Source organism: Chrysochloris asiatica, unplaced genomic scaffold (genome assembly GCF_000296735.1).
Source record: "Chrysochloris asiatica unplaced genomic scaffold, ChrAsi1.0 scaffold00458, whole genome shotgun sequence".
Taxonomy (NCBI): domain Eukaryota; kingdom Metazoa; phylum Chordata; class Mammalia; order Afrosoricida; family Chrysochloridae; genus Chrysochloris; species Chrysochloris asiatica.
In genome coordinates, this window is record NW_006408976.1 from 383864 (window position 1) to 400427 (window position 16564).

The 16564-nt window shown below is 36.2% G+C and overlaps 1 protein-coding gene across 1 annotated transcript in view; it reads left to right on the top strand.

Moving 5' to 3' along the window:
- The first annotated feature begins 2570 nt into the window (after nt 1-2570).
- The window catches only part of LOC102831855 (short-chain dehydrogenase/reductase family 16C member 6-like), a 25835-nt gene continuing 11841 nt past the window's right edge, over nt 2571-16564 (top strand). The window contains exons 1-4 of the mRNA XM_006877294.1: nt 2571-2891; nt 8588-8719; nt 12580-12679; nt 13129-13273. Of these exons, the coding sequence (XP_006877356.1) occupies nt 2571-2891; nt 8588-8719; nt 12580-12679; nt 13129-13273 (698 nt within the window). The remainder of the gene's footprint in view (nt 2892-8587; nt 8720-12579; nt 12680-13128; nt 13274-16564) is intronic.

Consider the following 16564-nt stretch of genomic DNA (forward strand, 5'->3'; position numbering starts at 1 on the left):
TCAGGAGGGACCAGTCACTGGAGAAGGATATCATGTTTGGTAAAGTGGAGGGTCAGAGAAAAAGAGGATGACCCCCAGCGAGATGAATTAGCAAAGTGGCAGCATCAATGAGTTCAAGTGTGGCAACAATTGTGAGGTTAGCCCAGGACCAGGCAGTGTTTCATTCTGTTGTGCATAAGGTCACTATGAGTCAGTACCAACTCAATGGCACCTAACAACAACATATTTACCACACACACACACAAAAAAAGTCATTTTAGAAAATATAGAAAGCAAATATTATAAACTGTTAACAATTGTTGGATCTAAGTATAGGTTCTTAGAACACTTATATAATATTTATTGTAATTTTCTCTGTGTTGGAAAGTTTTTACTATAAAAATTGGGAAGGGGAATAATCTCCCTGAGCATAAAATTCATTAGTTGAGCCAGCAATTGGGTTTCACAATTACCTATTTAAGTCAAGGAAGTGTTTCTGTTCTCAACATTGAAGATAATATTTCAGAATACCCAGGAAGGGTTGACAATAATGGTAGCATTATGCCTACAAATTATATTAAACTTGTGTCTCCACACCCTTTGTTGCAGTCACTTTCGGTGTTGAAAAATGCAGGAACTGTGCCATCCATTGCATTACTGCAAACATGGGTAAAATGTAGCAAATACTCACCTGTTGCCACACCTCTGTCTGGCACCTGTATAAGCATCACAAGGTGTGGGAGGACACAAGGAAGCAAAAGTATTTAAGAGACAACAGCTAACAGACAAGCTTAGCTTGCTTCAGTCCCTGTAAGGACAAACAAGTGTGTGAAATTTCTACAGGTAAGATTTAGATCCCATCCATGAAGACAGGATCTTTCCATTTACTTAGGTTTTCTTTCATTTCTTTCAGCGAAGTTTTGTAGTTTTCAGTATATGACTCCATGCTATCAATTGTCAACTGTACCTGAGGTGATGGGTGAACCCCATACCATGATGGTGGTGATTGTTCTTGTTTTGTGCCATTGAGTCAGTTCTAACTCATAACAACCCTTTATAGGATTTCCTAAAGTGGCTGCTGAGTTTGAACTGCTGACCTTGAGGTTACCAGTCCAGAGTTTTTCCTACAGAGCCACACAAAGGTTCTACCATGTTGATATTAGTGGCCTTTGCCATTATAGCAGGCTGTCCTTTTCCCAGAACAACCCCTAATATGTCAATAGAACATTTCTGTTTGGGGCAATTCTCTTATATTTTATATATTGTTTTACACTTTAAAATTCTTAATTATTTTATGTAGATATTAGGAAACCTTATACAGAGTCACTATGAGTCAGAACTGACTCAATGACACTTAACAGCAACAAACAACACCATGGGGTCCTGGTATGGTGCCGTAGGATAAGTGCTCAACTGGTAACTGCAAGGTCGTTGGTTCAAACACACCTGTCATTCACTGGAAATCCAATGAGTGACTTGATGGTACTCAATAACAACCATAGTGGTAGTGGTTGTTATTTTTTCAAGTGGTTGTGATTTGTTATATTTTGATGTCATAGAAGTGAATGCTTAATAGCTACATGAAATAACTGAGAATGTCTAAGTGTAACAGAAGGAGCTCTGGTAGCATAGTGGTTGCGAATCGGGCTGCGAACCTCAATGTCAGCAGTTCAAAACTACCAGTTGTTCTGCTGGAGAAAGATGAGGCTTTCTGCTCCTGTAAAGATTTACAGCCTTGAAATCCTGTATAGGGTCACTATGAGTCGGAACTGACCCTACAGCATATAACAACAACAAGTGTAACAGAATATGATTACCAAAATTCAAGAGTGTTGTCAAAACCAGAAATGCTCTGTTGATATTTTAAGGGTTTTTCTAGGAAAAAGACAGCCTTGTGTAATAGCAAAGGCCCTGGACTGCAATTCAAGACATGTCTGTTCTTGATCCTGACATTGCCTATTTTAAGAGCCAGCTGTATAACTTTGAATAGTCACTTAATCCTGTGTGTGTTTCAGTGTCCTCACTATGGAACAGTAATCATTATACCTGGTTTGACTCTACCCAGAGGGATACTGTCAGGATCAGGTGAAATTTATAAAGGTTTTATCTATATTACAATAGTATTTCTAGACTATTGAGAAACTGACTAATAACATCTAATTTCTATTGAATTATGAGGTCCTCAAGTATATTTGTATAGTAAAATAAAACAAACAAACTAAGACTTAGAGGTCTTGGTTTACTTGTAACACAAGGCAGGGACAGGAGTAAGTTTCTTAAAAACTGTCTCTCTTTAACTATAAAGCTGCCCTGATTATCTATGACCTATCTAAAGGTCAAATTAGATTGTGCACACAAAAGTACCTTATAAAATCAAAAGGTTCTTGCTAGCATAAAGTAGTTTAACATTATTATTTATACAATGTAAGACTTCAACAATTTTAGTAGTTGCTAAAATACATATATTGGAAAAATGCTGTTTGAAATGTAAATACTAAATGCTTTATGTAGATTTCAATTTCGTCATTATGTAGTTGATTTGTAAGTTACCTTTTTCATTATTAGGATATACCATTCTTCAAATGTTTGACATGGATGGGATTGTGGACACTGCCAGTGTTTTGGGAAAATTTCTATATTACTTTTTAGAATCTTTAGCTTACAAGATATTTCCCAAGAGAAAAAAGAGTGTTGCTGGAGAAATTGTACTTATTACTGGAGCTGGAAGTGGACTTGGGAGGCAGTTGGCCATAAAATTTGGTCGTCTTGGAGCTATTTTAGTCCTATGGGACATTAATAAAGAAGGCAATATGGAAACAAGTAAACTAGTCAAGGAAAATGGTGCTGTGAAAGTATTCACCTATACATGTGACTGCAGTAATAAGCAAGAGGTCTACAGTGTTGCTGAACAGGTAAGTTGACTGACTAACAAACTTTAAATCTGGTGTGTATGTTTCACAACAAAAAGAGGAAAGTAGGTTTTCACAAGTGTGCCCAAGGTCTCTAGGTGTCCCCTGTTGAGTTTGCATGTCAGAAATCGGACCTTGTATCTTCCAAAAAGGGAATGCATCAGACAATACATGTAAGAATTTGGCAAGCCATCTGAGCCCAACACTGTTCAATTGCTTTTCTTGGTGACTGATTCACCTTCAAGAGTAAATAGAAATAGGACACGATCCTGGCTCTGCCAGATATTAGTTGTGCAGTTTTACTAAGTTACTTACCTTCTCTACTTTTCAGTTTCTTTACATGTAAAATGAAAGACTCCAACTAGATGATCTTCAAGGTCACTTCTTCCTTTAATTTTCTGTTTGTTAGTTTTTTAAACTCTGCCATCTATACACTATTGTCATATACTGAGAACATAAACATTATGAAAATGTTTAGCATATTTGTACATTAAATTTCCTTTTAGACTTAGCCTATTGATATGTGTCCTAACTTGGCACTAAATATCGATAAATAATGATACCAGTTATCATTTCTTGTGTAGTTATCACGTTTTCTAATAACAATGATTAAACTTTTGAGTAGTTACTATTCTAAGCACATTACATATAATAACTCATTAATCAACACAACATGGCCCTACTAAGTGTATATCATTAATGTCATATCCATTTACAGATGCAGAAATTAAGGAACTAAGGAACGCTTGCCATGTTTACAAATTTAATAACATGTCCAAAATATGTGAGAAAAGACTCACCATTTTATTTTCTTAGACCTTACATACAAGAATTTCAGCCAATCATAGACATTATTCAAACCCCTAAAATTTCTTCCACCACTCATCTGTCAACTTGTCACACTGTGGTGTCTTGAGTGCTGCTGTGATGCTGGCAGCTATACCACCAATATTTTGAATGCTAGCAGGGTCAGCTAAGCTTCCAAACTAAGACAAACTAGGAAGAAGGAGAGGCAGATGACTTCCAAACATTTAGCCACTGAAAACTTTATAAATAGCAGTGGAACGCTATCAGATAGCACCAGAATACTGAATATTGAAACGTTATGAGTAGCACCAGAATGTTTCCAGATATACTGCCAGAAGATGAGCCCCTCAGATTAAAGAGCACTCAAAATACAGCTGGGAAGAGCTGCCTCCTCAAAGTAGAGTTGACCATGATGACACCAATGGAATAAAGCTTTTAGGATCTTCATTGGCTGATAGGGCACAACTCAAAATGAGGAAAAACATTTGAAGACATCTATTAATAATGTGAATATGTATGAAATGTGAATCCAGGAAAATTGAAAGTTGTCAAAATGAAATGAAGTTCATAAACATTGATATCCTAAATATTTGTGAGCTAATATGGATTGGTATTGGTCATTGTGAATCTGACAATCATATGGTTTACTATGCCAGGAATGACAAATCGAAGAGGAATAGCATCACATTCATTGGCAAAAAGAACATTTAAATGTCAATCTTGAAGTATAACACTGTGATAGGATAATATCCATATGCCTACAAAGTAGACCAGTTAATAACACAATTATTAAAATTTACATACCAACCATTAAAGCCAGGAGTGATGAAATTAAACGATGCTACCAACTTCTTCAGTCTGAAATTGATCAAACATGCAGTCAAGATGTATGGATAATTACTGGTGATTGGAATGTAAAGGTTGGAAACAAAGAGAAAGGATCAGTCATTGGGAAATATGACCTTGGTGATAGAAACAATGCTGGACATTGTATGATAGAATTTTGCAAGACCCAGTGACTTTGTCATTGCAAATACCATTTTTAAACAGCATAAAAGATAACTATACACATGGACATCACCAGATAGAATGCACAGATATCAAATTAACTACATCTGTGGGAAAATTCCATATCGTCAGTCAAAACAACGCCAGGGGCAGACTGTGGAACAGACCATCAGTTGTTCATATACAAGTTCAGAATGAAGCTGAAGAAAATTAAAACAAGTCCATGAGAACCAAAATATGACCTCGAAAATATCCCACCTGAATTTGGAGATCAGCTCAAGAACAGATTTGATGTATTAGACACTCAGGACCGAAGACCAGAAGAGTTGTGGGATGACATCAAGAATAGCCTACAGGAAAAAAACAAAAGGTCATTAAGAAGACAAGAAAGAAGGAAAAGACCCAAATGAATATTAAAAGAAACTCTGAAACTTTCCCTGCAGTGTAGAGATGCTAAAGCAAAAGAAAGAAATGAGGAGGTAAAAGAGCTAAACAGAAAGTTTCAAAGGGCATCTCTAGAAGACAAAGTCAAACATTATAATGAATGTGCTAAGACCTGTAGTTAGAAAACCAAAAGGGAAGAACACACTCAGCATTTCTCAAGCACAAAGAACTGAGGAAAATTTAAAGTCTCAACTTGCAATACTGAAGGTTTCTATGGGCAAAATATTCAGTGATGCAGAAGACATCAAAAAAAGATGGAAGAAATACAGAGTCACTGTACCAAAAAAGAAAAAGTGGTCAATGTTCAACCATTTCAAGAGGTAGCATATTATCAAGAGCCAATGGTACTGAACAAAGAAGTCCAAGGTGTATGAAAGCATTGGCAAAGACCAAGGTTCCAGAAATTGATGGACTACAAATTGAAATATTTTCAACAAACTGTTGAGGCACTGGAGTCACTCACTCATCTATGTCAAGAAATATAGAAGACAGCTACCTGGCCAACTGACTGGAAGAGATCCTTATCTGTGCCCATTCTAAAAAGAAGTGACCCAACAGAATTCGGAAATCATCGGAAAACATCATTAATATCACATTCAAGTAAAATTTTCCTAAAGATAATTCAAAAATGGCTGCAACAGTACATTGACAATGAACTACCAGATGATCAAGCCAGATTCAGAAAAGGATATGGAATGAAGGATATCACTGGTGATGTCAGATGGATATTGGCTGAGAACAGAGAATACCAGGAAGATATTTACCTGTGCTTTATTGGCTGTGCAAATGCTTTCAATTGTGAGAATCATGGCAAGCTATGGACAACATTGAGAAAATGGGTGCTCCAGAACACTTTATTGTGTTCATGGGGAACCTGTACGTATATCAAGAAGAAGTCTTTTGAACAGAACAATGGAACACTGAATGATTTATATAATCAGGAAAGGTGTCAGCCAAGGTTGTATTCTTTCACCATACTTATTCAATCTATGGAGTCCTGGTGTGGTAATGTGGGTTAATGCACCAGACTTCAAAGCCGTTTGAACTGCAAGGTCATCAGTTCAAGCTTACCAGCTGCTCCTCAGAAACCCTACACAGGGTTGTTATGAGTCAGATCCAACTCGATGGCACGTAACAACAAAACATTCAATCTATATACTGAGCAAATAATCCAAGAAACTGGATTCTATGAAGAAGAACCTGGCATCAGGATTGGAGGAAAGCTCATTAACAACCTGCCATATGCAGATGATACAACCTTGCTGGCTGAAAATGAAGAGGACATAAAATATTAACTGATGACGATCAAAGACCACAGCCATCGGTATGGGTTTCACCTTAGGGTAAAGAAAACAAAAATCCTCATCACTGGATGAACAATTAACACCATGATAAATGAAAAGTGACTGAAGCTGTCAAAGACTTCATTTTGCTTGGATGTACTTTCAATACTCATGGAAACATCAGTCAAAACAATATATTGCATTAGGCAAATCTGCTTCACAAGATTCCTTTAAATTCTTCAAGTGCAAGGATGTCAGTTTGAGGATTAAGGTGTGTCTGAATCAAGCCATGGTATTTTCAACAGCCTCATACGCATGTGAAAGTTGGACAATGAATAAAGAAGACCCAGAAGAATTAATATATTTGATTCGTGACATTGGAGAAGACTATTAAAAGTACCATGAACTGCCAGAAGGAAGAAGTACAATCAGAGTGCTCCTTAGAAGTCAAGATGGCAAGACTTCGTCTCCCATACTTTGGATATATTATCAGGAAAAAAGAGGTAGACACCCAACAAGATGGATTGGCATAGTGGCAGCAGTAATGGGCTCAAATGTAGAAGAAACAATTGTGAGGTTGGCACAGGAAGGGACAGTGCTTAATTTTGTTGTGCATAAGGTCGCTATGAGTCGATGGTACCTAACAACAAGAGCAACAACAAAATATACTGATGATTTAAATAGTAATGACTACATTCTAAAGGATGCAATAATTAACTTCCCAATATTAGAATGAAGTAACAGTCTCATCTCCAACATAGAAATCCAATTTACAAATATAGATTTTTTAAAAAGGATAACTATGTTTACATTTTATTCAAAAATTTTAATATCTATATGTGTGGGGGGGTGTATGCATGTGTCCATGCACAAGTCCAATTGCATGAAATTTGTTTTTCAAAATAATAGTGATTTTGGTGTGAGAGTAGTAAGTTTGAGTGAAAAGAACTTGAGATATTGAATCTAAATAGTGTATGAATTGCTATTATTCCTGTCAAAAATTATGTGTCCTTTGATCAAATCTTAACCTCTAGGGACCTCTGTTTACTCATCTATAAATTATGATAATAATACCTTCCTAAGTTACTACCTTCCAGAGTTAACAATGAAAATTAAATCTCCTGACCTCTGTATAGTTCCGCTTGACTCTGGTTTCCCTAAATCTCAGGATTCTTCTTAGAGAGGGTTATGGGGACCTGAGCATTCTAGGTTAATTTGTCTTCAGTATTCAGCAACTTCTTATGCCAAGTATTTCATCTTCTTATCTATGATCTGTCTTCAGCCCATATTGATCTAAAATTTAGCCCCTATTCATACTGATTATTTCATCAAACCAATGGAATATCTTCCTTTAAAAGTCAGCATCTCATGAATGCTTTCTTCTATCTTATGTATCTAATGAAGTTCTGGAGTGGTGCTGTAGGATAAGCACTAGACTGCTAACCGCAAGGTCAGTGGTTCAGACCCCCTAACCACTTTTTAGAAAGCCTATACAGGGTTGCTATGAGTTGGATCTGATTCGTTGGCATGTAACAACAATAGTAACAGCATCCTGGCACTATCCAAAATAGAAGAAACTAACTCTTTCAACTCAAGGTCAATTCGGCAATATTAACTCTTCCTTTCATAGCTCATCTAAATCTACTACATCAGCAGCAATATTTACATTGTATCTTCATACTGTGTCATTTTGTTGGCTGAATACATAGCTGTGCATGTACTAGAAATTTAAAACCCAATCAAGGCAGGTAGTGCTTTTTGTTTTTTGTTGTTGTTTTTTTTTTTTTTTTTTTTTTTTTGAAACAAAGGAACAAACCAGAGCTTCAAACCAGTTCATTCTGTTTCAACCCCTGCTGATAATTTGCATCCTTACCCCAGATACATGGAATCAGAATCTACATTTTAACATAAGAAAATGTATACATGATAATCACCTGGGGATCTATAAAAATAACCTGGAGAATTTTTTTAAACTGTAGGTTCTAATTCAGTCAGTATACCTGGGGTGGTTGGTCATGTGCCATGGAGTGGGTTCCAACTGATAGCGTCCCTGTATAGGTTTTCCAATTGAACAAAAGGAAGAACAAATGATGACTTGCAAAAAGTCAAAATACATGCTTCCAATAAATTAATTCCTTTTTGCTTCCATCTGTGTAGGTTAAAAAAGAAGTTGGTGATGTGGCAATCCTCATTAACAATGCTGGAATCGTGACAGGAAAACTGTTTCTTGATGTTCCTGATAATATGGTGGAAAAATCATTTCTCGTTAATGTCTTGTCTCATTTCTGGGTAAAATGTCTTTATTTTTAAATTTTCTTTTTTAAGTATGAAAATTACATAAGACAGTAAGTCAAAAGCATTTCTACTAGGGTTCCAGTTCATACCTGCACAGATTTACCAAATCAGACTTGCTTAAGCATGTCTCTGCAATCAGTGAATAACTGCAGACAAGTTACCTTAATCTAGTTAGGGTGCCTTCAGAAACAAGGGCCAATCAAAGCAGTAGCTTCTGAGGGGATCTGCTGCAATAATTCAATACAAAGCAGAGAGGTCAGCTTACATGGTTATTGTGACTGTTGTTGGAAACCCAAAGGGAAATTCTTGATAGATTTTCTCTAAGGACACAGTACAATCACAAAGCCTTATTAGGAACAAGTTTCTACATTGGTGAGAAAAAAACCAGGAAAATTATGCCAAGGAACTTTGTCCATCACAACAGTACCCCTGCCTATTCTTCAAGGGTAGCAAGGGTTGTCTTAGGAAAATTTCCTTGGGAAACCTTACCCCATCCACATTACAGTCCTGATCTTGGCCTTTCAGATCTCTTTTTGTTCCAAGAACTCAGAGTATTTAAAAGGAACAAGATTTGAGTCCCTCAAGGATGCCAGAACTATCATTATTGTTGTTGTTAGGTGCCATCAAGTCAGTGCCGACTCATAGTGACTTTATGCACAACAGAACAAAACACTGCCCAATCCTGGGCCAACCTCATTATTACTGTCACGCTTGAACCCATTGATGATTTGGCCAATCCATCTCGTTGGGGGGCTTTTTCTCTGACCCTCCACCTTACCAAACATGATAATCCTTCTCTAGCGACTTGTCCCTCCTGACAATATGTCCAAAGTATAAGAGACAAAGTTTGACTATCTTAGCCTCCATGGAGCACTCTGGCTGGTTCTATGGGCAGCCCATGGCACTTTCAATACTCTCCTCCAACACCATCACTCAAAAGCATCAATTCTTCTATGGTCTTCCTTATTCACTGTCCAACTTTCACATGTGGCATAAATTGAAAAACACAGAATTCTTCCGAGGAAAGATTAGAGAGATGGAAATACTACCTTCAGAAGTGTATAGGCCTAGATGGAGAATATGTTAAGAAATAATAATTTCACATTTTGGTGTTTTTATTTTTAACAAAGGTTTCTATGATTTCATAGCAATATATATATATTTTTACTTTCCTTGTATATTTGTAGATACAGCATGCCACTAGAGTGACAAAAGTTAACTCAAGGGTACAAAAGTTAACAACCTCATGAGTATATATACTTTGACAACATAAAAGATTTTAATACTCTTGTTTATAACAGACTGACTATTACAAGACTAATTTCCTAGTGTGGTGGTAAGATAAACACTGGACTGCTAACCAAAAGATTGTTCAAACCCACCAGTCACTCCTTAGAAACTCTATCAGAGTAGCTATGAGTTGGCACCAACTAGAGACTCCACAGCACATAACAACAACAGAGGGCACTTAACACAACAACAATGTTAAACTACCAAGTCCCTCATCTTCTTCATATGTGTTTCTTTTGGTTATTAAGTTTAATATGCATCTCCGTACATGTGTGAGCTTGTTGTTGTTGTTAAGTGCCTCTAGTCAGTTCTAATTCACAGCAACCCTTTATAGGGTTTCCAAGTCTTTAAAGGGAGAAGAAAGCCTCATCTTGGTTCCATTGGATGACTTGTGGGCTCGAACCACTGACCTTGTGGTCCACAGTCCACTGCTATCTTGCAGAGCCACCACACTCTCATATCAACATATTTTTGCTGTTGTTAAGTGCAGTCAAGCTGGTTCCAATTCATAGCAACCCTGTATAGGGTTTCCAAGGAGCAGTTGGTGAGTTTGAACCACAACCTAGTGCTTATCCTACAGTGCCACACCAGGACTCCAATTAACATATTGTTGTTGTTGTTGCTAAGTGCTGTCGAGTCGATTCCGACCCATAGCGACCCTGTACAGGGTTTCTGAGGCTGTAAATCTTTATGGGAGCAGACCACCTCATCTTTCTCCCGCGGAACCACTGGTAGTTTCAAACTGCCGACCTTGAGGTTCCCAACCCGATTCGTAACCACTACGCTACCAGAGCTCCTTTAAGGGGCTTCAAAAAGCTAGTGGAAAATTAGAATTGAGAAGCAGTGAAATTTTCCACAAAATTTTTGAAGCCCCCTAGTGTTAGAAGATACCAATAAATACCACACTGAATTTGCCATCTTAATTCAAATAGCAGGTAAAACCGTTTTTGGTGATTCAATAACTTTGCTCATGAAGTCTCCAAGCCCTGTAAGTTGACACTGCACAGCAACACAGTCACTGATACTTAAAAAAAAAAAAAAAAGAAACTTATCAAATAAATGACATTGAAAAATAGTGAAAACCAGTGGAAATGATTTACAGTATTTTCTCAAGTTCAAAATTATGAAATCCCATTTTTCACAATTAACTCATCATTTGCTATGAATATTCAATTTAATTGAACACATATATGCATTCTTCTAACTTGAAATATTTTGTGGTAACAGTGATAGATTATCTAACCCATAAATAATTGTGAAGAATTTTAGGAAGCTCACTAATTAGTTTCTATGAAAAAAAACAAGTCTTGGACCAAATACAATAAGTGAACCTGATGCTTGTTTTCATTACATCCTACCCAGTGATAAATCAGAGAAAAGAGATACAGCTGCTAATTTTCAAAAAATGAACTTCGTTGATGAATTTAGGGGGAAAACGCCCAGTTCTGAGGTCTGGGTGTGTTGGAAATGCATGCACTGCTAACCACAAGTTCAACAGTTCAAACCCACCAACCACTCTTCAGAAACCCTATACAGGATTGCTGTGATTCAGAACTGACTCAACAGCGCTTCACAACAACAACTGATAGAAAAAAGCCCAGTCCCTGTGTGGTTCAAATGGTTAAATGCTCAACTACTAATAAAAAGTTTGGCAATTGGAATACATCCAAAGGTGCTATGTAAGAAAACCCTGGCAATCTGTTTCATGAAGGTGGCAGCCCTAAAAACCCCATGGAGTCATTCTATTCTACATACATGAGAATGTTGCCATGAGCAGGCATCAATTCAACAGCAATTGACTTGTTTGTTTATTTTTTCTTCTTTTATTTATTTATTTATTGGGAGAAGAAGGAAAGGAAACGATCCCTGAGAGAACCTAAGAAACATAGGAATTGAATTTCTTCATGAATTTCTCAGAGACTTAGGTCACTGAATTAATATCTTACCTGAGAATGAATGATTGAATTTGACAAAAATAGCTAAGAATATATCTAGCTATATATTCTTATTCCAAAGCATTTTACTTAACAAAGCATGTTTCTCTAGCACTAAAATTCATCCTTCCACAAATGATTTTCTCCATTTTGGCAGTCCAGTAGGGTGAAGTGGAATCTTGTTTATGATAAAGTCAGAATCTTAGCAAGCCATAATATATAATATGCTCATTTCATTCAATTGATACAGCTTACTTAAAAAGAAAACAAATCAAATGGTATATCTTACAGATTTGCATATAATAAACAGCATGTTTATATATGGTGTGGCACTGTGAGATAATATACTGGACCACAGGGTCAGTTTGAACCACAAGGTCAGCAGTTCAAATTCACCAGTTGCTCCTCAGAAACCCTAAACAAGGTCTCTAGGAGTTGGAACAGACTCAAAGTCATCTAACAACAACAACAGCAAGATCCTTAAGGACAGTGACTACATAGTTCTTACCTTTGTGCTGATACAGAATTTATTATATCATAAATGTTTAATATTTATTCAGTGAACTCGTAAGTTCATTAAATATTTACTGAGCAAATAAAATATTCTCACTGTGTATTTATATTTTCTAGATTTATAAGGCCTTCCTTCCTGCCATGATTAAAGCTAACCATGGTCACTTGGTCTGTGTTTCAAGTGCAGCGGGACTATTTGGTTGTAATAAACTAACAGGTGAGTACTATGCTTTACCTGTGCCCTTGTACTCCACAGTAGCTGACAACCAAAAATTGGGACTCTTCCAGCATAAAAGGAATTTTTACTGCATCAAGGGGAAGCTCTTTGGTACATTTGGCTGTACTTGTAATGCCAGCATTCCCTTCTACTTCCCTATTTTAATGGCAATGGTAAAGGGAAATATTTCCCAGTTTTTTAAAACCAAAAAGAAGAATACATCTATTGACTCATTTGTCTTTATGGATTATGAGAAATTGAGGTAATTCTATCTGACATTTATTCAGTGACTTGATGTTGAGTATATGGTGTGGAGATGAAATACTGTTGGCCATATAAATTATTTTAACAGTAACAACACCAAGGACAATTCTGAAAAAAGGGTAGAAGTGGTATCATTTTTTATAAATTGTTTCAAGAATTACTAATGGCTGTCCATTTTGTTACAGATTATTGTGCAAGTAAATTTGCAGCCTATGGTCTTACAGAGTCTCTCTTCTTTGAATTAAGTTTACAAAGAAAAAATAAAATTAAAAGTACCATCATCTGCCCATATTTCATGAACACTGGAATGTTTGAGGGTTGTTCAACCAAGTAAGTAAAAGTTTATGGTAATCTTTACTCTTAAAATAATCATCTAATATCTATCAATCACCATCTCATTATTTTGAGATTCTGAAATATAGACAGTAAAGCAAAATAAATAATTTGATTGCCTAATTTTGTAATAGCAAAAGATTCCAAGATTATTAAAATATCAACTTTAAAGATAATAACATATTTTAAAAGTTCATGGTATACTGAATAAAAAGTTAAAAATACTAAGCATGATACTACAATGTAATAAGAAAAATGGTAGTTAAAAGTGGTAAAATATTTAGCATTGTAGTATTGAGAAGATAATTTCTTACCTGAAATAAAAATTTTAAATACTGAAAAACAAATAATACAAAAGTAATAGTATTTGTAATATTTATTAAAGCATGTGATGATGTATTAAAAAGTGACATTTTGGCATGAAGGTCAACTTTGGCTAAAACAGTGCAAACTAAGGTGCAAATGAAATATGAGATGTTTTAAGCAAGGTAGCTGATCAGTAGAATACATTGAAAAGTATCAACTTTATGTATGGACAAGTGAAGACACACTATGTTTGTCCAAAAGGGGGACTGGCATGATCCAAAATGGAATAAATCAACTATATTTGTAGGAAAGAGAAACATCCAACAAAAAGCCTACCCAAAAGGCAGGAAGTCTATATAGAGTTTATTAAAGTTATAAAGTTAAATACAAAGTGTCAAAACAGGTGAAGAGTAGAAAAGGAGTAAAGGAGAATGAGATTCTTCTAATAATTGTGTGAGGAGCTCATGGAAACCTTTCCCCCAAAGACATTAAGCCGGTTAAAATTAGCAATGACAATTATTCAAAATCTCTACAAACTGATTAAAGAGCTTACAGCAAATATAAAAGCATTTATTCAACAAAATCTGTGGAAACCAGGTAAGAACATGGGAGACCATGCATTGGAGCTAGGGACTTCATGTATATGCCCCGTATACATGTATATGCCATGCATAATAACTGTTTCAGAAGGCTTGGCAACCAAGCTCCTTCATATCGAAGAACTATTGTGGGTGTTTGGGAAAGCAAATGAACATCAGCAGATCCCATTTTTCACAGCTCCATGCTGTGGAAGGCTCATAAAGGAGGGGCTAGCAACAGTCAGACAGCACTTGTTCCTCCAACCTGCACTTCTACTAAGCAAGGAAGAGTCTAGTAAACAGTACAGTTCCTCTTTCCAGCACAGATCTGTGCTAAAGAGAGCTGCTCCAGTGGGATCAACAACTGAGTGGCAGCTCCAATCTCCCAGAGCTTTCTAGAGTAGAAGACCTATTTGGAATAGATTTGCCAGTGAACATCAGCAGATTTTATCCCCTAGGCCCTGGGCTGCAGAGAATCCATACTGGGTGGTGGAAGCAACGAGGTAGCAACACTACTTCCTGGGACCCCTCTCCCTCAGATTCTGCTCCATAGGGACAATTTAGGGCAACCAGTAATGAGGGAATTTCCCATTGCCCCCACCTCCTGATATATAGTGCAGAGCTTCTGCCAGGGAAAAGTCAAAGCTAACCTCAAAGACTGGCAACTCTTTGTCTCTGCCATAGGATCTAACTTCAATTAGATCAGACCACTCCTCAAGGATTGTCAAAAAGAATGTCGCAACCAGCTAGCAAATTGTGAAGTTTAAATGTTGAGTGAGGCAGACTAGTCAAATCTCAATCAAGAAAAAAAAAATCAAAAAGAGTGTGAAAGAAAAGAGTCTGGCTAGAATACCAGTTATCCTGGTCAGGAAGACTGAGTTCAAACCCAAGATTTCATCCTCTGAAGAATAACATCAGAAGCTACAAATTGGATGGGGATAGGTTTCATTGAACAGACTTGACTATAAACAATTAAGCAAACAAACAAAAATAAAACTAAGTCCCACAGGGAATAACTATACAGAATTGATACAATTAATTATCTAAAATTCCAGTTTTTAACAAAAAAAATATGAGACATGCAAAGAAACTGGAAAGGGTGGTTTATAAATGGGGGGAAGTAGGCAATAGATTATATTTAATATGGCACAGATTTTGGACTCATCAGATGAATCTCAAAGCAACTATTATATATATGTTCTCAGATGTAAAGGAATCCATGCTTAAGGAATAAAAGGAAATCATAATGACAATGTCTCATCAAATATCCATGAAAAGAGCAATTATAAAAATAAGAATCAATGTAAATAGTGAAGTTGAAAAGAATATTAACTGACACGAAAATTAGAATAGCTGACAAAGGAAAAAATCTGTAAACTTAAAGATATATCAGTGGATAGATAGATATGCAATCGAAAGAAAAGGGAGAAACAAGAATGAATAAAAATAAACAGTTTCAAAGAATCACAAGAAATCATTATGCATATATCAATATGCATGTGAGTCCTGGTATGATGCTGTAGGATAAGAACAGGACTGCAAGGTCGGTTTGAACCACTAGGTCAGTGGTTCAAACTCACCAGCCATTCCTTGGAAACCTCATACACGATCACTATGAGTCAAACCAACTCTACAGCACTTAACAACAACATATGTTGATTGGTGTGCTGGTGTGGTCTGTAGGATAAGCACAATACTGCAAAACACAAGGTCAGATGTTCAAACCCACCATCCACTCCTCAGAAACCTTATATAGGGTCACTATGAGTTGAAACCAACTCAATGGCACTTAACAACAACAATGTATGTTGATTACCATGAAGAGAAGAAACAGAAAGAAACAGAAAACATTCCAATTTAAAAAAAAAGGTGGAAACTTTCAAATATGGCAGAGAACATTAATCTGTATCTACGTAGGATAAACACAAAAGTCCTCACACCCAGACATATCATAATGAAAATGTTGAAATCAAAGATAAGTGAAAATCCTGATGAAAGGAGCTAGATTAAAAATGACCCATCATGTATAAGGGGACCTCAATAAGGTTAGCAACTGAACTATCAGCATAAATAATAGAATCTAGAAGTCACTGAGATGATACATTCAAAATTCTTAATGATTAAAAACTACAAAGAATCATCTTCTTTAAAGCAAAATTTATAAAGTACTAACTATAAGCCAAATACTATAATAAAATATGCAAAGATTTAGAGTTAGAAAACCAAAAGGGAAGAACACAGTCAGTATTTCTCAAGCTGGGGGAACTGGAGAAAAAATTCAAGCCTCGACTTTCGCTATTAAAAGATTCACTGGGCAAATTATTGAATGATGCAGAATGCATCAAGAAAAGATGGAAGGAATACAAAGAGTCATTGTACCAAAAGGAAATGGTTAATGTTCAAC